Source organism: Argopecten irradians, chromosome 2, assembly GCF_041381155.1.
Source record: "Argopecten irradians isolate NY chromosome 2, Ai_NY, whole genome shotgun sequence".
NCBI classification, from domain to species: Eukaryota; Metazoa; Mollusca; class Bivalvia; order Pectinida; family Pectinidae; genus Argopecten; species Argopecten irradians.
This window is the reverse complement of record NC_091135.1, coordinates 40,622,786-40,647,967: the sequence shown is the minus strand read 5'-3', so window position 1 is coordinate 40,647,967 and position 25,182 is coordinate 40,622,786. Positions and strand designations below refer to the sequence as shown.

Here is a 25,182-nt window from a genome sequence, read left to right as displayed (position 1 = left end):
GTCATTTGCATAAAATTTGGTTTTTTGATAATTAAAGGAGCATTATAAAAGAGAATTTGAAGATGGTTAAAAGTATGATATGCTTTTAAAAAATGTCATTAGAAAATTTCATATTCAGTTTGGAAAAAAAAGTAGAAATGAACATCTATTAGAAGAGGGCAAAATCAGAAGAAAGGGTCTGTAGTTAGAAATGGTTACAGGTTTAGAGAGAGGTTTCATGAAGGGCTATAGTTAAGAATGGATGTAGATATAGAGAGAATGGGAGGGAAGTTATCATAACAAGATAAATGTACATAAGGGAAAGAATTTAGAGAGAGCTGAATTTCAGAATTGATTGAAGGAATATTACGACAATTTTATTTAGTAATAAGGAATGAAAGTGATGATTTGAACTAAGATGGATAAGGTATAGGAAAATGCCACTTGTCTCTGATACTGTATGAGCTTTGCTAAGCTAATTTTGTATTGCTTACCGTATTATGGATAATGTCTTTCTTTTGTGATGTAAATTAAGGTTTGAAAAGACAATTTTTTGTATGTTATGATAAAAATAAAGTTTACATTTGACAATTGTTTTCGGTTTTATTTTAGGTATAGGAAGTGTAACGCAGCCTATAGTGTTATTATACAAATTAGGAGTGACATGGACAAACGACAAAACATTCAGGGAAAAGTCGGCACAGTGTTCCGCGAACTTCAAATTCTTATAAACAATTTGGATTAAACGTCTAGTAAAGCTTTCAACCAATAACATTCACAAACCCTGTCTCAGCACAAGCATGAACACAGAGTATGTGAGACAATGTGGAGCTGCGAGTTATTCTGGATTGATAACTGACCAATTACAACCTTTTGTGTTTATCTAGTTATATACAGGTCGACTCTCTGTGCTGTGTGTTCCACATCACTAGTGAAACAGAAATTTTACAAATAAATGTGGACAGAGGGGAAAATCAAGGAAATAATGATACTGGATAATATCCCCATTAAAATTCACAATATTGCTTTAGCACAAACATTTGAAGTTAGTGAAAGTGAAGCCTCCTATACCAGTGCTAAATTCCAACATTGTGGTATGAAGATGAACTAGGTATTTACACAATATACCAAATGTTATAGTGCTAGTTCCTTGGTGTGTGATATTTACACGAGACACTTGGAGGTGTTGAGGGACAGAAGGCAGCAGAGACTAGTCTAACTAGCCTGGTGTGTGATCAGTGGCACCCTATTTGTGATATGTATAGTATTCTATGTCAGCATGCAGTAGGACAAAATGTATCAGAACCGTTATCAGCAATTTTAACAGTAAGTAAAGTCATGGTCATTAGCAATGTGATCCATCAGTTTGTCATGAACACCAAGAAGGTGAGATGAGCTGAAACTTGTGTTTAAAACTTAAGGTGGCCAGCTCTGCCAAAACAAAGTCAACTACCATAGCTCTGTGAAATTGTTTGTTTATTGGAATTATTGTCAGATGTGATTCTTGCTATATAATTCGTCTTCATCAGTAGTTCATAAGCTTTATCAGTGGTTTGACAAAGAAATAAGGCTTAAATTGGATATTCTAGTATATACGTGTATGCCATAAGACATAAATACAGTACCTTACATGATTGGCCTTAATGTTATAGCAATACATGTTTATAGAAAAAATGGCCTACGTATTATTGTATGTAACTGTGTGTCAGTGTTACATGACTGTATGCATGTTTGCGGTACAGAAACAGTCTAAAAACTTCTGTCATGGCTTTAACATGTGGATGCTTCTAATTATATAAGATGCTATGGATGTTTTGGGCTGACTGCTGATAATCTGTTTTACATGTGATATATATGTGTCTGGTTAGAATTTTTACAGTTCTTTAATGCACATAAATCAAGGCTTTATCAATAGTGATTTCCACCAAAATAATTTGAAGTCAAGGCACCATTGGTAATGAGGAAATTATAACAAGTTGCCAGCCAGTAAGGTGAAACAGAGTGCTGTAAGTTCATTACATTGTACTTTGTCTTCTATGTTCACAATACTTTCAAATAATGTTAAACCTAAAAAAATATGATCATATCTCAATAAATAGTGACAAGCAATGTTATATAATGATAGTTACAATTATTATATGTACTTTGTAGTAGATGTAATATTGGATAATACCTGGGAATATGTAATCAATACTTATTGTCTAGTTATTGTTACAGTCAGACTGGTTACCTACAAAACATTCCAGATGGATTATAGTAAATAAGCTGTATTAATTTTCTTAAAAAATGTATTCATGATCAGCAAATAAAAGTTTTCTTGTTTTTAGCTTCTCTGGCATAAATATTATTCAATGCTTTCATAAGCTACGTATACATCACTTGGAAGACATAATCACATTTGATAGAGCCAAAAAGTTGTTTTGTTTGAAGTTTGCATTGCAGGAAATTTCTATCTAAAGTGTGTTATTTCTAAATATTTTCTAGTTTTGCACTTCCATGTATCTGTTGTAAGTTGCTATATTTGTTAAAATGTTGAATCCAACATTATGGCATTCTCAATGTTAGAATTCTAATTTCTGTGTTGTTAAAACCAGCGTGGAAATGACATGAAAATGTATTGACACAAATTTTATGGCTTTCTGTACCCCTGTCCTCTGTGACTTATGTACTTAGATGGTTGTGAGTTTAGCTTAAGCACCCCTTAAATATTTGGTTGTGTTAAAAATACTATTTCCTTTAAAAATCAGACACATATTCACAATTGGTGATTTAAGTTTTTGGTTGAATACAACAAGTCTTGACCAATCATTATTATCAGATACATAACATTTTTATGTTGATATATATAGCATATAAAAAAATTACGTGGTAGGAAAAAATGGTAGTTTGATTTAATTAATGATGTTATAGTCCTTATAAAAATGCAATGAAAAGAAATATTCTATAAACTGGTACCTATTTTTCCACTCAGTCAGGTCTGTTAAGGCGGAGCTGGTGTCATGATCATATATGATATAGGTTATGTGTTTCTTTATGCCAAGATCTATATGTAATTCTGTGTTGTTGTCTACACATATGAACATTGAATATGAGCGAGTGAGAACATGTAAGAGTGAGTATACAAATATGTTAGAAATTCCACCAGTGTCACACCAGATTTCATTCCTTTTAAATGGCACTCTTGATGCTTATGCCAAATATTGCTTATACCGATGTTGTATAGAAATTGTTCTCATTTTCACCCGCTCACCAAATTCACATTCATAAAACTGATATTTTTAAAACCTCTGACTTTACTTTTTTCATATATATGCTAGTTATGTACTAAGGTGTTTCTATCTGAATTGGGTAAATAGTGAATCAAACCAATCAGTAGAGAAACTGTTGAGGGTAAAATGAATTTGGAGCAAAACATTAATAAATAGATATTTCAATAGACCACATGTATCACAAGTTATACTGAAATATCAAAAGTTATCAAAGTTTCAACATCTAACCAGTTCACTTGGTTCTTGATAATGGAATTGAGTTTCAGTATGTTTTGTCTGAGTTACCTCCCTTACCTATATGTTCTTGTGAATTAGTGTAATTTGATTACAAACATGATTGAATCATTAACAATTACAATATGTAAGGCCAGATTCTAGTCCACATATTAAATTGATACACAAGATAAACGGACAAGCAATGTTACTATGATAGGTATAAACTGATTTGTGTTTCCTTTATATGTTCTGTATTTTAATAATCATGCTAAATGTTATACCACAGAACAGCCCGGTGATTCAGTTTTTTACCATAATCTTTTATCGGGTTAAATGCTAAATTATCCCAGGATAGAAAAAAAGGTTATCCATCTTAAAGAACAAAATCATAGTTTGAAATGTTTGTTTCTGAATATTTAAGTTACTGAATGTTTTGATGTCCAGTTATAGCTACATGAACAAATCCACCAAAAAAAACCCAGCCATCGTGGTGAAGTGAAATGCATCAGCTATCACACCTTTTCGCTGCCCTGTAGGTGCTTTGGCTAACTAGTCTGGTGTATTGGGGACATGGAATTCATTGAGAGAATGTTTATATAAAATATAAGGTTAACTTCTGCTAAAATCAAAAATATATCACAGCATTAGTATTGCATTATGTTTACCAGTATTAACTATACCAGTAGGTAGGGAAGTTATCAATAGTAACATTCTAACAGACATCATGTGCTTCACCTAGCAAAAACTTCAGTAGATTTTCAAAACCTATTGAAATAGTAACTTCTATATTTGAAGTTAGGTAAAGAGTGTGGAAGCCAAGCCATTGTGAATCTGGCTTTCCTCCATCTCGCATTCACATTCGTAAATAACTTAGACTATTGGAGGTCAAATAAAAACGAAGTAAATCCTTTACCAGGATAGGGTATTTATTGTATCTGGGTGTCCTGCTATACTGAACAGATGTAGATTTAATCCCTATTGAGATGGGTGATGTACAGTGTATTGTATCTGGAGGTCCTGCTATACTGAACAGATGTAGATTTAATCCCTATTGAGATGGGTGATGTACAGTGTATTGTATCTGGAGGTCCTGCTATACTGAACAGATGTAGATTTAATCCCTATTGAGATGGGTGATGTACAGTGTATTGTATCTGGGTGTCCTGCTATACTGAACAGATGTAGATTTAATCCCTATTGAGATGGGTGATGTACAGTGTATTGTATCTGGAGGTCCTGCTATACTGAACAGATGTAGATTTAATCCCTATTGAGATGGGTGATGTACAGTGTATTGTATCTGGAGGTCCTGCTATACTGAACAGATGTAGATTTAATCCCTATTGAGATCGGTGATGTACAGTGTATTGTATCTGGAGGTCCTGCTATACTGAACAGATGTAGATTTAATCCCTATTGAGATCGGTGATGTACAGTGTATTGTATCTGGAGGTCCTGCTATACTGAACAGATGTAGATTTAATCCCTATTGAGATGGGTGATGTACAGTGTATTGTATCTGGAGGTCCTGCTATACTGAACAGATGTAGATTTAATCCCTATTGAGATGGGTGATGTACAGTGTATTGTATCTGGGTGTCCTGCTATACTGAACAGATGTAGATTTAATCCCTATTGAGATGGGTGATGTACAGTGTATTGTATCTGGGTGTCCTGCTATACTGAACAGATGTAGATTTAATCCCTATTGAGATGGGTGATGTACAGTGTATTGTATCTGGAGGTCCTGCTATACTGAACAGATGTAGATTTAATCCCTATTGAGATCGGTGATGTACAGTGTATTGTATCTGGAGGTCCTTCTATATTGCAGGGGTGTATGATATGTTTGTTATAGTTCTCTTACCACCTACATCATGCCCAGGACATTGGTTTCAGAGACAAGTGTACCCGTGGTTCGAATTCATGACTTTACAGAGTTTAGACATTTCAGTCTCCAATTGCCTCCAGAATCAATCATTATTCTGACAAGTTCAGCTATCATCTTGTAGAATTTGTTTGGATTTGTAAAAATCTATCTTCATATGACAAAAGTTGTCTGCAGGCAAAACAGAAAATGGTCTGACTTCCTTCTCCTGAGGGTTCAGGATCACTAGACTGTGAATCCACGGCCCATTGATAGTCTGAAGAGTTCGGGAATCGTTACTATGCCTTAATATGTGTAGCTAATGGTATTTGGTGTTCTGGGAGATTGAGGAGGGGGGCAATATTGTCCAAAGTTTAGTTTAATTAGAATTACATTTTGAAACCATGACATACCTATTGCTACCTGGTGGTATGATTCAGATACTATACACAGACTACAATGTACATATGCTACAAGAACTATGATTTGTATACTATGAATATAACTTGTAAACAATATTTACATGCCTTTATGCTTCATATTAATTAGGTACTGGTATTATGTAGTTTATTGATTCTTGATCTGTGTCATGCTTGGATACTAGTTTGTGTAAATTAATGAAATGCTTTAAGCATGTTGAAATGAAGTGTTGTTAATTTACACAAATGAATGCCATCAAACTTCATTTAAGTTTTCAGCATCAAGTAGACTGCTTTTTAATTACCAAGAAGTATGCTGGGGTTAAAATGATTTTACTAAATGATTAAAATGCCTGGAAAAATGCATAACTAGAACTCATCATTTATTTCCATATTGAATACTGTTCCATTATGTTGATGGTCAACAAGTTTCTGTTTTGTTTAAAAATTAATTTAGAATCTCAAATTGAAAACAATACCATATGTCCGTTGTTATGGATACTTTATGGCTAGTAGTGTCTTATATGTCATATTCCAATCAGATTTAATCTTGTATGGTTTGGGGCGCAATTCTCATCACCTTTCTGACAACCATTATTTAATTTCCCCTTTTCACCATTTGTCTTTCAAAGTAAATCTTTCTGTCAGTAAGGCCAGGGGAGTTAAATACCTAGCTATGATGTTACAAGTTATTTGGGTATTGGAGTGGACAAGGTCTAATTTGACAAATTAAAACCTTTATCATTGCTCCATTATGTGATTTACAGCTAAACATGCTTATTCTTTTAGTTCTAGAGCCGAAATAGTTCATTATGTAACCTCATAGGTGAATTCCTTAAGATGGAAAGGTGATCTGAACACTCACTTACTAGTTCAGGATGTATGTTAACATGCATGTATAGAGAAAGAGTCAATGTTTATATTCCTGTCAAAAAAACAGTATATATTATATTGAATAGTTTTAATTTTTCAAATGATAACAATTAGAAATGATTCCAAATTGATATATTTGTTTAAGTGTATGTGAGAGTGAATGAATGCAATGAAGCATGAACAGGGTCATTAATTAATTAATTCTTCAATGTATAATGGAATATTGTACATGTACCTTTTAATCTACATGTTTCATTAAAAGATTGATTTTTTTTTATGATAAAGTATAGGTTTTCTGATTTTGATGAATAGTTGATGTATTTCTATGTAAGCTTTCTTCAGGTCACAATTTAGAAAATGATAGATTTAATTTGAAAATGAAACTAATAGTTACCAACTCGAAGTTGGTAGTTATTAGTTTCATAGTTGAACTTCAAAAACAGGGGAAGATCACTGAAAAAATATTGAAGACCATCATCAAATTGTAAAAAATAGACTAAGGAACATCAATGTCATTATTACATCTAGATTACATGTTTATTGTTGATTCCATATTTTTCATGTATTGTATGTGCATTAAGAAAAACTGAATTTGAGTCTCACAAATAATGGAATGACTATCGTCTGTTTTGTTAATCATTAAATGTGCTCTGAGAACAAATTGTCCCTATGCAATTGTGCTTATTAATTGGTATGTAGGTTATACATATATCCTAGTAATTTATTTGTGTTTTAAGCTTCCTAAAGTGCTGTCTATATAGTGTGTTTTAGTGACTAGTATTTGGTCCACTTCATATACGGCTCAGGCCACGGAACACTGCATTATTTTTACACAATAAATATTTCTGTATAATTGACATATGCTTTTGGTTATTTTTTTTTATTTTTATTTTTTGAAATCTGACTTTATTGACCATCAGATAACATTTAACCGATGTAAAAAATATGTCTTCACTGTTTCATTAAGCTACCAGTCAGATGTGCATGGTGTCAGTCATGTCAGGTTTAATTTTAACCTATCCAGTATTATCGTAAAAATGGAAAGTTAGGTGAGGGGTAAATTTACGCTAACTATGCAAAGGTCATTAGATCATGACAATTTCTCCCCATATATAATACTTTCTACATGTTGTTAAAATTCATATAATGTAAAAATAACAACACTGCAAAAGGTTTAAGCATGCAAATCATGAAAATAATTATTCGCCAAAATATCCCTGTTTACAGTATCTTCAGTAGGCTATTCAAGTCACATGTTGTTTAGTTGAATGGTCCATCTGTCTATCTGTCCATAAACCATTCTTTTTACCGCTATTTCAAAAATGGCAGCCAACATGTATTTTGACATTTTATAAAAGTTTGTTACTACCCGTAGAGTACAGATAAGATATTTCTCAAATGTGCTGTACAGGTTGCCCTTGATCCTTAGTTGTATGTACATTTTGACATTTATGTCATTTTGTGACTAACTGGAAAACAACATGGCCATTAGGAAGCCATCTTGGATTTTTAAGTGAAGTTTTAAGGAAGAACCTTTGGGATCCTTTTTCAGCTCACCTGGTCCAAAGGACCGAGGTGAGCTTATAGGATACTGCAGCATCCGGCATCCGGTGTCCGGCATCCGTCAACAATCGACTTCTTCTCCATAACCGCTGGTCGGATTTCAACAAAATTTGACTGGTAGCATCCTTATGGGCTACTAAATGAAAATTGTACAAATGATGGGGCTGACCCCCCGAGGGCCTGAGGATGGGGCCAAAAGGGGTCAATTTGGCTATTTCCATATAAACGACTTCTTCTCTGAAACCAAGCATGGGATAGCACCCATAATGCAATGGAAGCATCCTTATAGGGTGGGGATTCAAAATTGTACAAATGATGGGGCTAACCCCCCAGGGGCCTGAGGGGCGGGGTTAAATGGGGTCAATTTGGCTATTTCCATATAAACGACTTCTTCTCTGAAACTAAGCATGAGATAGCACTCATAATGCAATTGTAGTATCGTTATAGGGTGGGGATTCAAAATTGTACAAATGATGGGGCTGACCCCCGGGGGGCCTGAGGGGCGGGGTCAAAAGGGGTCAATTTGGCTATTTCCATATAAACGACTTCTTCTCTGAAACTAAGCATGGGATAGCACCCATAATGCAATTGTATCATCCTTATAGGGTGGGGATTCAAAATTGTACAAATAATGGAGCTGACCCCCCGGGGGCCTGAGGGGCGGGGTCAAAAGGGGCCAATTTGGCTATTTCCATATAAACGACTTCTTCTCTGAAACTAAGCATGGTATAGCACCCATAATGCAATGGTAGCATCCTTATAGGGTGGGAATTCAAAATTGCGCAAATGATAGGGCTGACCCCCCGGGGGTCTGAGGGGCGGGGTCAAAAGCGGTCAATTTGGCTATTTCCATATAAATGACTTCTTCTCTGCAACTAAGCATGGCATAGCACCCATTATGCAATGGTAGCATCCTTATAGGGTGGGGATTCCATATTGTGCAAATGATGGGGCTGACCCCCCAGGGGCCTGAGGGGCGGGGTCAAAAGGGGTCAGTTTGGCTATTTCCATATAAACAACTTCTTCTCTGAAACTAAGCATGGTATAGCACCCATAATGCAATGGTAGCATCCTTATAGTGTTGGGATTCAAAATTGTGCTGACACCCCCCCCTGAGCCTGAGGAGAGGGGTCAAAAGGGGTCAATGTGGCTATTTCCATATAAATGACTTCTTGTATAACTTAACATCCTTATAGGGTTTGGATTCAAAATTTTGCAAATGATGGGGCTGACCCCCCGGGGGCCTGAAGGGTGGGGTCAAAAGGGGTCAATTTAGCTATTTCCATATAAACGACTTCTTCTCTGCAACTAAGAATGGAAAAGCACTTATAATGCAATTATAAGGTTGGGATTTGAAATTGTACAAATGATAGGGCTTACCCCCTGGCCTTAAATGGCAATATATGCGAGGTCAAAAAGGTCAATTAGGCTACTATTTTCATATAAATTACTTTGTCTCTGAACCTATGTATTGGATAGCATATTTGTATGGTATCAATAGCATCATTGTATGGTTGTGATTCAAAATTAAACTTTGGGAGTCAATTTTGCTTATTTTTCTAATTGTCAGAGTCTTGTGATAATTACTAACAAAAAACCAGGTGAGCGATACAGGCCCTCTGGGCCTCTTGTTAAATTACATAAGGCTCTTATTCGTCTGTAGTTGTCCATGAAGTTTGATTATGGTCACTGCAAGGGAATTTGATTATTCACATGGAACCATTTCTGGACAATGCCACTGTCACCATAGTGATATCAAAGTCCTTTTTAGGTCACCTGAGACAAAGTCTCAAGTGACCTATTCTAATCGCCTTTTGTCCGTCGTCGTCGTCGCGTCGTGCGTCGTATGTCCGTAAACAATTTACATTTTCGACTTCTTCTCCAAAACTGCTGAAGCAATTTCAATGAAATTTTGCACAAACCTTCTAAGGCATAAGGCCAATCAAAATTGTGAATTATATGGTCCCCAGCCCCCAGGGGGCTGTGGGAGGGGCCAAAAGGGGTAAAATTGAGTAAAATTTCAAAAATCTTCTTCTCCACTCACAGATGTGGTAGAATCAAATACTCTTCATAGATAGAAAGGTCTTAAGGTCCTTTTCAAAAATTGTGAATTATATGACCCTGGGGTCTCTAGTTTCCCCCTGGGGAAGGGGTTAAGTTTACTATACTTTATATTGAGAAAACACATTTTTGAGCATTATTTGGTCATTTGTAATAGGAAATGAGTCAAATGTTATCAGAATTATCAGTATGAGATGGCCATTTAATCCTATTAACAAATTTTCTATGACTGACCCCCAGGGGCCTTAGGGGCGGGGTCAAAAGGGGTCAAATAGGCTAAAACTTCAAAAATCTTCTTCTGAAATTCTGGAAATGGTAGAATCAAATACTTTTCATAAATAGAAAGGTCTTAAGGTCCTTTACAAAAGTTGTGAATTATATGACCCTGGGGTCTCACGTTTTCCCTTGGGGAGGGGGTCAAGTTTACTATAGTTTATATAGGGAAAACACATCTAAGAGCATTTTTTGCTCAATTTTCATTGGAAACGAGTCAAACTTGGTTAGAATTATTAGCCTGAGATAGCATTTTAACATCATATCCACATTGATCCAGGCCGATCCCCTGGGGGCAGAGGGGCGGGGCTAAAAATGGGTCAAATAGGCTAAAACTTAAAAAATCTTCTTCTGAAATTCTGGAAATGGTAGAAACAAATACTTTTCATAAATAGAAAATTCTTAAGGTCCTTTACAAAAATTGTGAATTATATGACCCTGCAGGGGTCTCACATTTCCCCCTGGGGAGGGGGTCAAGTTTACTATAGTTTATATAGGGAAAACACATCTATGAGCATTTTTTGCTCAATTTTCATTGGAAACGAGTCAAACTTGGTTAGAATTATTAGCCTGAGATAACATTTTAATATCCATATCCGTCCTCGATGATCCCCTGGGGGACCAGAGGGGCAGGACCAAATTTAACAGGGTCAAATTGATTGAAATTTCAAAAGATACCTCTAAGTTCACAGGTTTGATGGAAGCAAATACTCTTCATAGTCTAAAAAGGTCAAATTTATAAATCACTGACCAACTTTAAGGCCCAGCATATAGTGTTTATATGTCTTTAATTTGTTTCATTATTTGTTTCATTATATATTCTAACTCAGGTGACCGTTAAGGCCCATGGGCCTCTTGTTTTAGAAATATTGAACTTGACTTTTGACCTGTGATTCTGGATCCGTAGAACACACTCTCAAGCAAACCTTTCTCTAAACAAGGTGTCCATGATGTTTGAGTTAAAGTTTTCACACACTATAGCTATTCTGTGACAATGTCACTGTCACTCTAACATTACAATACATGTATGTTGTAGGCAACACAGAAACCAGATTAATACTGTGAAGTGAGAAGATGATACCATCATCTCTATTCTCTCTGGCATATGTCTATGTAATGAAAACAATGACAAGAAATGTCTTTTGAAAAATAAATCTCTTTTTATTTGCTTAAAATACAGGCACAGAGTATTTCTGAAATACTGAGTGTTCTGATACTGAATGTAAAGGATTTCTTATGAGCATTTAGCTTTGCGAATGCACAAACAAATTACGTCTTTGGTAAGTTTCTGTGCTTGGCTCATTGTGAGCCATAGTTACCTGTGTATCACATGTGTATGTATGTCCAAGTCCCCTGTGTATGTATACCTGAGTAACCTGCATATTGTGACTGAGTCAACTTTTTTATGTGACTGAGTCACCTATGTGTGCGTCCAAGTCCCCTATGTATGTGTGACTGAGTCGCCTGTGTATGTGTAACTGAATCACGTGTGTCTGTGTGTCCAAATCCCCTGTGTATGTCAATGTGTAACTGAGTCACATGCGTATTTGTAACAGAGTCACATGTGTATGTGCTTCCAAGTTACCTGTGTATGTGTAATTTGAGTCACTTGTATCTATGTGTCCAATTTCCCTGTGTATGTGTGACTGAGTCACCTGTGTCTGTGTGTCCAAGTCACCTGTGTATGTGTAACTGAGTCACATGTGTATTTGTAACTGAGTCACATGTGTATTTGTAACAGAGTCACATGTGTATGTGCTTCCAAGTTATCTGTGTATGTGTAACTGAGTCACATGTGTATTTGTTACAGAGTCACATGTGTATGTGCTTCCAAGTTACCTGTGTATGTGTAATTTGAGTCACTTGTATCTATGTGCCCAATACCCCTGCGTATTTGTGACTGAGTCACCTGAGTCGGTCTATCCAAGTCACCTGCTGTGTGAGTGTGACTGAGTCACCTGTGTCTGTCTATCCAAGTCACCTGCAGTGTGTGTGTGACTGAGTCACCTGAGTTGGTCTATCCAAGTCACATGCAGTGTGTGTGTGACTGAGTCACCTGAGTCGGTCTATCCAAGTCACATGCAGTGTGTGTGTGGCTGAGTCACCTGAGTCAGTCTATCCAAGTCACATGCAGTGTGTGTGTGACTGAGTCACCTGTGTCTGTCTATCCAAGTCACCTGCAGTGTGTGTGTGACTGAGTCACCTGTGTCTGTCTATCCAAGTCACCTGCAGTGTGTGTGTGACTGAGTCACCTGTGTCAGTCTATCCAAGTCACCTGTAGTGTGTGTATACCTGAGTCACATGTGTATCAAAGTCTCCAATGTATGTGTAACTGAGTCACCATTGTATCTGTATTAAAGTCTCCTGTGTCTGTGTGTCCAAGACATCTGTGTTATTATTGATTGTACGTTTTGTTGTAAAATGTTATAATTTGCATCTTATTGAAATAAAGCTTGATATGACACAGTACAGGTACCACAGATTATTGTCAGTAAAATTGTTCTATATCATATGTTTGAACTTAAATATAAATGAGATAAATTATCTTATTCTCTGAATATTTTGTAACGCCAAACAAAGGAAATGTAATAAAACTACCATAAACTAGGCACCAAATGTCTTATCAACTCAAATGATATTATATAAATAAACGACAAAGATCAAGTTATGAAAATAAATATATAAATGTACATATGTATATAATAAATAATCAGTGAAATATGGTAATGCACTGTGGCATTTTACTCGAGTATCTGGAATGATTCTTTGGAATTAATGACACATTGAATATGATTGATGGATTTCATTGCACAGGTTGCATAGGCATAACATAGGCTATAGATAACCTGGTATTACTGAATATGTTGTACTCATTCATCAGAAACACTCGTCCTTGGAATTTCCTGTGACAATGTTTTTGTTCTACGAAAATATATGTCAAGTGGAAGTTATATAAACTAACATCCATTATACACTTTCAAAAATGAGAATGAATTTTGAATTCTGTAATTCTATCGGTTGGCTTTAACATGATCAATCATAGAGGTTCTCCATTTTGCAACACATCCACCAATCACCATATAGTATATAATTATATGCATATACACACCAATCAAACTGAGGATCTACATCGTAAAAAATAATGATGAATAATATTCTTCTTTTAACTCAATAACAATTAGCAGATATATTAAAAATTAAAACTATAAATGATATTGGTTAAGTTGATCAGAAGATAATTGAGGAAAAAAATTGATAAAGTGTCAACTTAATCAATAATATCATTAGTTATGAATAAATAAATAAACCATGTGTGATTGGATGTTCAGGTTCTTTGCAATGTTAGGAAATAAAGCATTTTAACAATTGAATATATATATATAGGTAAACACAATGGAAATAATTACATATATAGTATATATACAGACCAGCGGTGAAGGGGATGGCACACTGCTGATAGTACAATATAATGGTGTTTAACGCCAAGTATCAAAATACATTTGCTTTCTTCTAATTCTGATGTTGGAACAGTTCATTTCAAAAATATGTAGCTGAACAAGTAAGTAGACAATTAGTTTTGTTTTAGTCTAAGAGTAAAATTTTTACTCTAAATGCCATTTAAAGAAAGAAAATAATCAGAATTTCACCTGTTTAATAAAATATGAAAGAATTTGAAAGATTGAATTACCTCCCCTTGCTCAATATTCAAATGCAAATGTTTTGATAGTCAACTGCAAAATTATTTTGGAATTCATTCACAGATTTAAAATGAAGCTTTAGAAAGGCTTTATCACCTTTCTTGAAGCAGCAAGTATATATAGATAAATAATGGATAGACATAACAACATATTTCTACCAATAGGACTCGACTAGAATATTTGACCATCTATAGTGGCCACCTTCAAAATATTGCACAATCCCTGTACACTTATCAAACTGTATTAATTATTTGCAGTCTCACAATTGTTAAAGAATTACTCTTTTAAACTAGACAACCAAATAAACATATCTATCTGTGTGCACGCTATCAAAATCTATGAAAGCTTAAATGTTAAAATATACTAAAGTATTAAATACTTTTTGTAAGTAGAATGTTTAAAGAATATTTTAACTGAAAATTTTGAAGTGAAAAAGTTTTATGTATAAAAATGATTTGCATGTGTGAAATCTTGGAACAAGACACAATTATATCAAAACAAAAATAAATTTATCTGTTTTCATATAGTTATTTTTGGGATTAGTTTTAAAACTGCATCACATGATGCTTTATTATTCAAAATTTTCAGTTATGATTGATTTCACTTGCAACTTATAAAGAATAGGTCATTAAGCATTCATGTCATTAAAAGATGATTGAGCTTAAATCGTATCCTTTCTTGTCCTTTTTGAAATTACAGAAAGCAACAAAAATAAGTAGACAGTTATCACAATATCAATATAGTGGGGAGAGAAGATCTATATCATCCATTAGCTCTAAAATGAGCAGGTTCATCACATCTGGTATGTAATTCTATTGATGTAAAACATATCCTAAGTTCCCCTGGAATGGTCTTGGTCAATGTAATATCTACTGACCTATTGATATCTCAATAATGAAATGATTGAAGAAGAACATTTGCAACAGGATTTCTTAATTAGGTATATTTCATAGGTGAGCATCTTCATCAAGAATTACAGCCTCCCCCATGTTGATGTCTCCAATACACTGTGCCCTACATATTAGTAAAAATGAGTACCCTGGGTCTCCCTTTGCATTCTTGTTAACAAGTGAAATATATCCTGCTTTCCCCTGGCACCCTCCTGCACCCAATAACCTTTAGAGAGTGAAACAGATATTTCCTGCTCCCCTAATATCCCAAACAAATGTGACCCTCCCTTCCCTACATCTCTCTATGGGATGCTCACAACCACAAAAAAAAAAATCTTCCTATGAGATATCCAAACCCAGTAAAAAAAAAAAGGGTGGTTAATGAAAAAAGGATGTCTCCATGGGATGGTCACCACCAGTGTAACAGGGATCTTCCTCTGAAGTCTCGAAAACTAAAGAAACAATATCTAGTGTCTCCCTTTAATGAATTAGAAATATTCCCTGGATGTCCTCAAAAGAAAATAAAGAGAGAATATCCCCAAATGTCTTCATAAGCAATGAAATAGGGATTACCCCAAAAGTTCTCACCAACTAATGAAAAATAAACTCTCCCTTGTCTCCCACCCCCAGCCATTAAAGAATTTCTGAGATTGTCTCTACCCAGAAACTCTCAGTCAATGATATGTAAATACGACAAACAATTCCAAGCAATAGGTGTAGTTCTTTAACATGTCAATGTAGTACTATTCTCTCAAGTATATATCATATTTATATAACATTCTTTTGTAAAATAGAATAAATTATTCTCCTTTGTGGAGATTTTTAAACATTTCTACAATATGTACATGCGTTGTTTCCATGGGAACAGGAAATGGCCGTCATTCGCTACCACTGGTCTCAGTGGGACTGGTACGTGAACTTCTGTGACGTGTCTGGAAAAAACAAAACAGATTCTGTTAGTTATCATATGGCAGATTTAGAATAAATTATTAGAAATAGTTTAATTTCATTTGAAAGATATATAAGCCTATGTTCCAGTTAGGCTTGAAATCCATAAAGGACAATTCGAATGATCTTTATTTCTAGGAACAAAACATTTTAAAAGAACATTGTAAAATTTGGTACTTTGGACAATATCAAGTTACCTCCCTTTGTACCAATGAGATGGTGCAACTAAGTTTGTGAACATTGAGTTATGAACAAAATGAAAATAGAAAAAATAATCCATGCTTAAACGTCATGCATTATTCACAGTGAATTTTCAAAAATAGAAACTAAATCCATCCATCAATATTTTCTTCAAATTAGATGTTTCATTTATTTACATGTAATGGTAATGCAGAAACAATTTCCATATGCTGTAGAATGTATTATATCACAAAGTGTATTATGATTGATTTTTCATCTATCAGACATATATTTTGAAACAAACTTTCACTGATCTTTCATTTTTGTTAATCAGTCTGGATGCATTCTTTAAAATTACCAGTACACATTATCATTTTAAAATTCTGTACATTTCTAGTCATTTTGCCTGGAAGTTCATTTTTTTTTTTTTTATTTCTTCAATAAAGATTACAGATCAAAGAAATTAGATGTATTTGTAAGAAAGAAAAGCATCGCCTCTGTCTTTCAATACAAGATAGGACAGAACAGGATGAGACAGGGCAGGATACAACAGACTATATACCCATCTTTATTGCAGTCCATAAAAAAATGCAGGTTTGTTTGGCAGATATCAAGCTAACCAGGCTTTCACCAGTTGTCCTCCACAGAGGTAGATAAAGAGATGACTAATATACAGACAATCACTTATAGACCTAATTCCAGCCAGGTAGTTAATGCAGTTTAGTACCTGTTATACATACAGGTATGACATTCCTACCGTCCAGGATGAGTCACTGTGGCATGCTGACCACACAAAGACCGGAAGAGCTGGTCAGTATTGTACTGGCCGTTACTGTCTTTTACTGGACAATGACCTAATTCTGGCTTCACCTAGCATGTCATTACAACTTGACATAATAGGTAAATAGATATTAGGAGGTCATCGGGGTGGAATTCCCGATGTGTAGGTGGTCATGCCTACTGACCAGCAATAGCATAGGTATAAGGTGTGTCCGATCAGCTGTCTTATAGCCAGGTGGGCTGTTATCATTACTAGTTAATAACACACAGGGTTATATACACACCGATAAAGGAGTGTAGTGGGCCTCTGCGGGTGTTTGTAATGATCTCTAGGTCAATAGTCAGATTTACTCCCATTCTATACCCTAAACCATTAGGCCTCATCGTAGGAAACGCTCAACTCATCATTCACCTGTACATTATCTTGTTACCTCTCCAATTGTTCAAACCCTTCCCCCACAATCTTAAAAGATATCAAATGCAGATTAAAACATATTTTTTCTTTAAAGATTTCACCATCAAAAACAGGAGCAGACGATTTCGTATTTTTCTACAGTTACAAAAGTTACTTACTTTACACCATTATCACCATTGAAAAGTTTGAGCTTCTTATTTTACTTCATGTTAAAAATATGAAAAATAATTAATTGCATCCCGAAAATAATATGTGGTACTATATCTTATATAGAATGAAGTGATGATTGTGCATGCACCAAAGGCGAAATAAATTATTTTAAGTTATTTTTTGTGTTAATTAGGCTTATATATACACGATTAATCACCAATTATTGTTCAAATGATGAATATCATTTATGCTCTGTCGGCTGTGGAGCATCTTTAATAATACATAAGTCAACAAAATTCTTCTTTCTTTTTTTGCTACAAATCAAGTTTACCATACTTACAGAGTGCCAGAGGTGAATAAGTTAGCCTTTGTATACCTGTACAATCTATTTATAACTACAGGTAATTCCAGGTTTTTAGGAATTTGTTTTATTCCAAGCATGTCCCTTTAATTCATAGATAAGATAGTTGACATTCCTTGTGTACTTCTGAACTGTTGATTAGGGAATAAACTATGTGAGATCTAATACTTTGTATGATAATAAGATGTGTACCGAGTGTTATTTGTTATGTATGTATTCAAATTTCAACTCTTGAGCAAAATAAATATGCTCTATCATCATATCAACAGAGACAGTATTGAGTATTTAGGTAAGAAACATTGACATTTTCTACATTTCTGATTCTATTTTTTTGACAGAAGAATTCATATCAACAGATATTGTAATTTGGAAAGAAAAATATAAAAAAAAAAAAATATAAAAATATATGAATTCTTATATCAGGTGTTCAGAGCTGAAAAAAAAAGAAATTATAAGCTTATTGGCTATAAATTGCTAATGGAATTATATATCCAATAAAAAGGATGGGATTTAAGTGGTAACTGAAGTCTTTATAGTGTGTGCTCTCCCTCTCACAGTACCACAGAGAAAGAATTAAAAAGGATTTGACAAATGAGGTCAGTAATACATTTATCATTCTATCGTTGCTTTGTATCATCCCTCCATTACACGAGATTATTACTCGCAGCCTCCAAAAAACGTTTTGTTTCCATGACAGTATCATCTAATACAGGATAATACATGAATTTTATATACAAATGATCAGAATGAAATGTCTTTGCTGAAAAGATTTTGTACTTTTACCCTGATGGCAAAATAAACATCTGTGAATTGAACAACATGAAAATATGATAATTGATATACCAGCATCATCAAGTGGAGATCTCCACTATGAAAAATTCATTAGAAATTAGTGGTTAATTAGTTGCTGATATAATTTCTGCCTCTCTGTATCAACAAACCCATTTTTTTCTTTGTTCAGTTGATAATGCAAATATGATACAGAAATATCAGAATATCATTATGGAGGCTTATAATAAAGCGGGGCAGACTTTCCTTTCTTGCAATTTTTATTAGCTACCCAATGATGAAAGCTAGTGGTCAGATGTACAAGCGGGCCTACCAATGATTTGGCAGGTGTCTACACTTTGTAATATCGTATTCATAATGGCCAGATTAAGTTCACGATAGCCGTAGATTCGACCAACCGTTAACTCTGTGTCCACATCAGAAACTGTAGCCATAAATGCGTAACACTTTCTGGCCATCTCCGCCCGCTCACAATGTGTCACTTCCTTTAGGCCTCCGCCACTTTCACAATTTGACCAAATTATTTAAATTGTTTAAGAACAGTTTTTTATGGGGTGTATACTCAGAGGGGTGTGAAATTTGATTGGTGTTTAATGTTCGCTGAGCGTTGGTGAGTTAATCGTAGCGAGTGCTGTGAGCGTGCCCAGTCTGCCCACTACCTGTATAATCCACAATGACCAGACCCAATCGTAGTGACAGCGTTTCACCATTATTTTTAATAATGTGTTTTTGGGATAGCGAGAGTCATCCAAGTGTAGTATTATAGCCGTCGGATACAAAACACATCCCACAAAAAACTAAAACATCCTCTATGGTACATGCTTTTCATGTTGCGATATTGTTCTACGATAATTAGGATTAATATTTTACAATTCATAAATCTCCTTAAAAAGAAATCACTGTTTATTGAATAATTGAAATGATGCACACAGAGAGGCTATTGTGTTCTTATTGAAAGAAATTCGTTCAAAAGGCAAAGATGGTAGGAGAGTGAAAGATGAAGTCAAGCCGTGTCAGTAGAGAGAGGGAGAGTTCCACGCGTGGATGCAACACATTGGACGAGAATTGTTAGTATAGGTTGGAGCGGTTGTCTGGTTAAGCCTATTAGTAGTTTATAAAGGAGGGATCTGGCCCCCAATCGGTGTTAGGGAGGGTCCAGTATAAAGGGGAGGTAAAGAGGTCACAGCAGTCTTCCGTGGGGTAGGGCTGCAGGTCTTGTTAGTACAAGTTTCCCCCTAATCTGTAGAACTCGACATAATTAACACGGAATAATAGATTTGTGATTACGATTTTAATTGAGTGTTTCCCGACATCAGTTGTGGACAATGGGTATCTTCAAGATAGAAATTGTGTCTTTGTCAGTCAATAACATGAAATAGGTAGGGCATAATCAGAGGAGATCTTTTAACCGACAATAGCTCAAAATAAAAACGGCTGCAGCAGACGACACTAAATTAATTCATAAAAAAATTAAAGTTGAAATTGAAAATGATGAAAAAAACTATGATTGTCAGAAAAGAACATCCTTAGAAATCAAGAAGTGTGACTCACTATTGGAAATGCATTGTTCATTGTATATGTTACCAATAAATCAAACGTCTTCAAAACAGGTTCCACAAAAAAGCAGGCATTTTGCAATTGGCCTAACTTCTAAAGGAGATTCGGTGTACTCCACAGTGTCTTCCAATACTTTCTAGAAATGTGATAAAACTAAAACTCTCTGACAATTTATAGATAATTTGCTTCAGTGATTCCTAGCTACATACATAAAATACTAAATCACATTTATATTTCTGTAAAGATTCATCATTTTCTTGCAGAGATTTAATTTTTTATTGCATTTTCCCCTCAAATTTTCAATGCATCGTTTTTCTTACATTAATGTTGATTCAGAAGTACATTAAGGCTAAGAAAAGGAGTTGGAGAGGACATGAGTGATTATCTATAGGAATACTGACATGAGCGCACTGGGCTATTTTATTCCACAAAGATATTGCCAGTTTTCTTGTCCAATTCAATACAGCTACTCTCTCACTCTGAGATCTCTTCAAACAGACATGATTGATGGGAATATTTTCTGGTTGCCGTAAGATTTTGAAAAATAAAGTTCCAATTAAATCTGATTGACTTGCTGAAACAAAATACATATAATTTAGGAGCCTTGCATTGTGTGGCGTAGAACTGGCAATAACTTTGTCTAGGATAATTACTAGGTATATTTAATCTTCTCAATTAACACCACATACAATACCAGCACAGATTTTTTTTATTACCACCGTGAAAAGATTTAACAGTTGAGCACTTGCTTTTCTCGACTTTTTCAACTGAAATTTCAGTTGATTTTTTTTCTGAACTTTTTTTTCTTTTTCTTTCTGTCTTGATATTTTTGAAAAAAGAAGATTGATGATTAATTCAGAATCGGTAAAAAGACAAAGAAATTGTATTAATGATTATCACGATCGCAGCTTCCCATTTGACATTCGTGACATTAATTGTGACCACATGAATATGTTGGTTGGCTTCCATCTTATCTGCGTATAAACAGGCGTGTTACCGACGGCCGCGTTACCACCCGAGTCAGTTCTACCCCTTCTCTTGCCTGGTTTGCAAAGCAATTGCTGCATCTGACAAATTAACTAGGTCTGGGATCCGCCCCTTCACGATTTATAATGAATTAATTGAGTACACAAAAATTAAGCGATGAGAGATTGTGTTAAGCCGAATGAAGACTGTAGGGTGGCTTGTATCAAATACCACTAGATAATTTGCCGTCAATAGGGCCCGCTCAAAACCTTCTGTGCATTGAATTCAACTGCACTTGTTTAGACTAAAATTAATTCCGCTATCTGGATTTGTTCATCTGTGAAGAAGGGTTCCCTACACAATCAACAGTCAAGAGAGACGATGCCAGACTTTAGAGAGGATGAAAGCAGACACAAACTCTGGTGATAGTCTTCCTCTACCCTTTCATTGCTCTCCTCGTAATAAATGTGTCCGTGGGTGAGTTATCACTCACACACCTACCCTTACTGACTATTGTCACCTACAGATATTGGGTGTGGCAGGGGGACCACTCACACTGGCTCACTTAGGCTAGACACTTAACAAGTCCTTTTACAGAACTGTTGGTGAGCTCAATTTTGATATCTGCTTCCACAAAATATCAATTAACTTTTTGTATAAATTTTAACATATTTTCAATGGAATGGAAAATATTTCAGATTCATGTTTCAGCTATTTGTCTTTTATGTTGACAATGAAAGAGCTCTTACTTAGAAAACATCAAAATAATGTTTTGATTGGGAAATAAAAGACTAGACAATATCTTAATTTGTTTATCAAAACCGAATTGATTGCTAATTATAAGACAACAAAAATGAAGAAATGTGATGGTTTAGTATAAGGATTAAAGAGAAATAAAAATGATTCCGTATACAATAACAGACAGTTGGACGAGAAAGAGCATACAGATTGGTCAAGTGCCCAGACAATTAGAACTTCAATATCACTAAATCACAACAAGTGGTCACAAGTGGTCACTATTATAACTTAACTGACCAATGATTAGCTGGTTCCTTATTCTTCCAGAACTTTGTAACCAAAGAATGAATACAATATCCACTTGCAGAGAGAAGACAGATTTTAGACCAGGACTGTGATTGTCCAGTAGTAATTAAAGACCTGCTCCAAGTATATATACTGTTGCTGATTATAAAAGCTTAAGTACTGTAATAACACATTCAATATTTAAATAATCCTTTAGGAAAAGAAGAGGCCAGCAATGGCAATGTGGTTAAGGTGTCTGGCTTCCTACCACTAACCATTCAGCTCCGAGCAATTGACTACCAAATCATGCCCAAGAAGTGAAAGATAACATTCTACCATTATATACTTCCTGGCTAGGGTTACAAAGTGGTTATAATGTAAAGATTTCTTCCACTAGCCGTCTACCTAAGGCTGATTGCAAGTTTAAGACAAAACAAGTTATCGGATATTAATTCTTGATTTGCAGATTTTTTTCAGAGTACTCTGGCTAACCTCAACCAACCAAGGCGTGAAAATTCTTAAATGATCATCACTGTTCACAGAATTAAATAAAAACTAAAATTTTCTTTCTTTAACTGTTAAAAATGGAAGGAACCCTTTTCAGGTAGAGATTCAATGCATCCAGCACAACCGAGTCAGACTTTTGTTAACCAAACATAGCGATGATGTATGTTCACAGGTTAGCAGAGTGATATCGTACTGCGTTTAACAAGCGTTGTTATGCCCCTATAACAGGATGATGTCTGACATTACAGCCTCTTTGATGTCTTTCAGCCAGCCATGACATTACCATAGAAAGATTAACCTTAAAATTCAATATTTTGATATTCCATCAGCTTTATATGTCAGCGGGTGGGTACAACATGCGGGTAGGGGTTAAATTCTGCATAGAACTTTCCGAGAAAATTATAGGTCATGACCAAATTTTGTTTAATTTTCAAGAAAATTGTTTCAATTGTACTTGGTCAATGACACAGGTTGTATGGACTCCACAGAGGTGTACAAATTTGCATTTTAAATATGAAGCGTAATGCGATACCGAGGGCTTCCCTATATAGTCATTGTAGGGATTTTTCATCTTTAGAAATATGAGACTGGCCGTAAATCACCTTCATACAGGTACTGCATCCTTCGGCATACACTAACGTAATTATTGGTCTTTTGTTCAACAGTTTATTTTCTTTCGGTTGTTTTTGTATTTCTCTTTATCTTTCTCCCCTTCTTTTTTTTTTCTTTCGTCTATTTATAATTTATTTATTATTATTTTTTTATTGTCTACATATTATTTATTTATCTATTTATTCATTAAGTTATATTTTTATTTATTTATTTGTCTATCATATTGCTTTTGTTGCTTTATTTTACATACTAACGTTACAATATCACCTTAACTCTACAAGATAATAGATTTATACAGGTGCCTTTACCATTGTTAAGAACAACAGCATGTTTCCTAGAGAAACATGTCACTGAAGTTACAACAATGGAGTCTTATATAACGGATTTGATGCTTGGCTCGTTTTTGCCAAGACAAGTTGACAAGTCCACACACTTCTTATCTTACAGAGGTTACAATAAGAAGGTGGTCCACCTCCTTTATATCTATTTCACACTGTCTTTTGTACTCCATCAAAATTTTCACACCTTTTATGCATTTGACACCATAACAGTTTAGTCATTACCCTATAACAAAAGACATGAATATCTAAGTTTAAAACACATTCTTCAAAAATCCTACTAAAGTTCTAATATAAAGAATCACCCCTTTTCTAGTTATTTTTCATTTTTTTTTCTTTTTTTTCTTCTTCAAAATTCACCATGGCTACAGAAAGTGTTAAAGACATGGTTGTTATGAATGCAGTATTTAAGCATTGATTAATCTGGACCGTTTCAAACGTGCACAAGTCCCGAACTAATGATTCCTTCAGCAAAGGCTTACGGCTCCCTAAACATAATGCAGAGATATTCACAGGCTTTGTATAAGTGTTTGTAGTAGTGAGTGACAACACTAGGATCATCTGATGGAGCCATATGGTAATTACAGGAACTCTTTCACACTCTTTGCTACATTATACAGTTCACTGTCGACCCCGGTCCCTTCACTGCCTCAAATCCCTCGCTACAATAACACTTATTTGAATAGTGCAATAACAACGTCAGAATTATAACTAGGAAATTACAGAGCATGTAATGTTTACATTTCATTTCAATTTCAAACAGATTTTCTTGTTATGTCGATGCATTAAGAAAGTTCCTTTTGCAAATGATATTTTAACAATATTTTTGAGTAACCAGTGAAAGGCATCTGATGCCATTTGAATCCTGTTTTGTTAATAGCCTTATAATTATGTCTTACTTGTCACAAAAAAACTGCCTCTCTGTTGTAAAACATCTCTTTAGGGAGAGAAAGAGAGATGAAGCCATTTTTGTTATAGAAAAGTATCAGCTACTGATTGATGCTCATACTCAGGACCTTCTGACTTTGTGATTTATTTTATTTTACATCCCTTTAACAACCTGGGTCCTTCAACGATGTGTCAGGTTTAACAGGTGGAGAATAGCCAGAGTACTCCGAGAAAAAACACTGACCTATGGTCAGCAACTGACCAGAGAAGAAGAACTATAGTGTTGAAATGATGGAACAACTTAACCACTCAGCCACCGTAACTCACCAATACAATAACAACCTGGTCCCAGATGAATTACCCAGCCCAACTCTTCTCAACAATTCTTATATCAAGTCGGATACCTCTGAAAGAAAATGGTGGACAATTTTCTTTTTTTTAAGAGACCCTATCACAGTAAAAAATAAAAGATTTTTTTGTAAATGAGAATTGTGCATAAAGAAAAGGAAAAATGGATTTTTTTACCTTTTGTTACAAAAAAAGTCATAAATCTGTCAGAA

The 25,182-nt window shown here is 34.9% G+C and overlaps 2 protein-coding genes across 2 annotated transcripts in view; one reads left to right on the top strand and one right to left on the bottom strand.

The window, feature by feature from the left end:
- Positions 1–7,480, top strand: part of LOC138315486 (katanin p80 WD40 repeat-containing subunit B1-like) — a 32,878-nt gene extending 25,398 nt beyond the window's left edge. The window contains exon 18 of the mRNA XM_069256540.1: positions 592–7,480. Within this exon, the coding sequence (XP_069112641.1) occupies positions 592–724 (133 nt within the window). The 3' untranslated portion in view covers positions 725–7,480. The remainder of the gene's footprint in view (positions 1–591) is intronic.
- Positions 7,481–11,658: 4,178 nt separating this feature from the next.
- The window catches only part of LOC138315484 (core-binding factor subunit beta-like), a 50,428-nt gene continuing 36,904 nt past the window's right edge, over positions 11,659–25,182 (bottom strand). Inside the window, exon 6 of the mRNA XM_069256537.1 lies at positions 11,659–16,040. Within this exon, the coding sequence (XP_069112638.1) occupies positions 15,987–16,040 (54 nt within the window). The 3' untranslated portion in view covers positions 11,659–15,986. The remainder of the gene's footprint in view (positions 16,041–25,182) is intronic.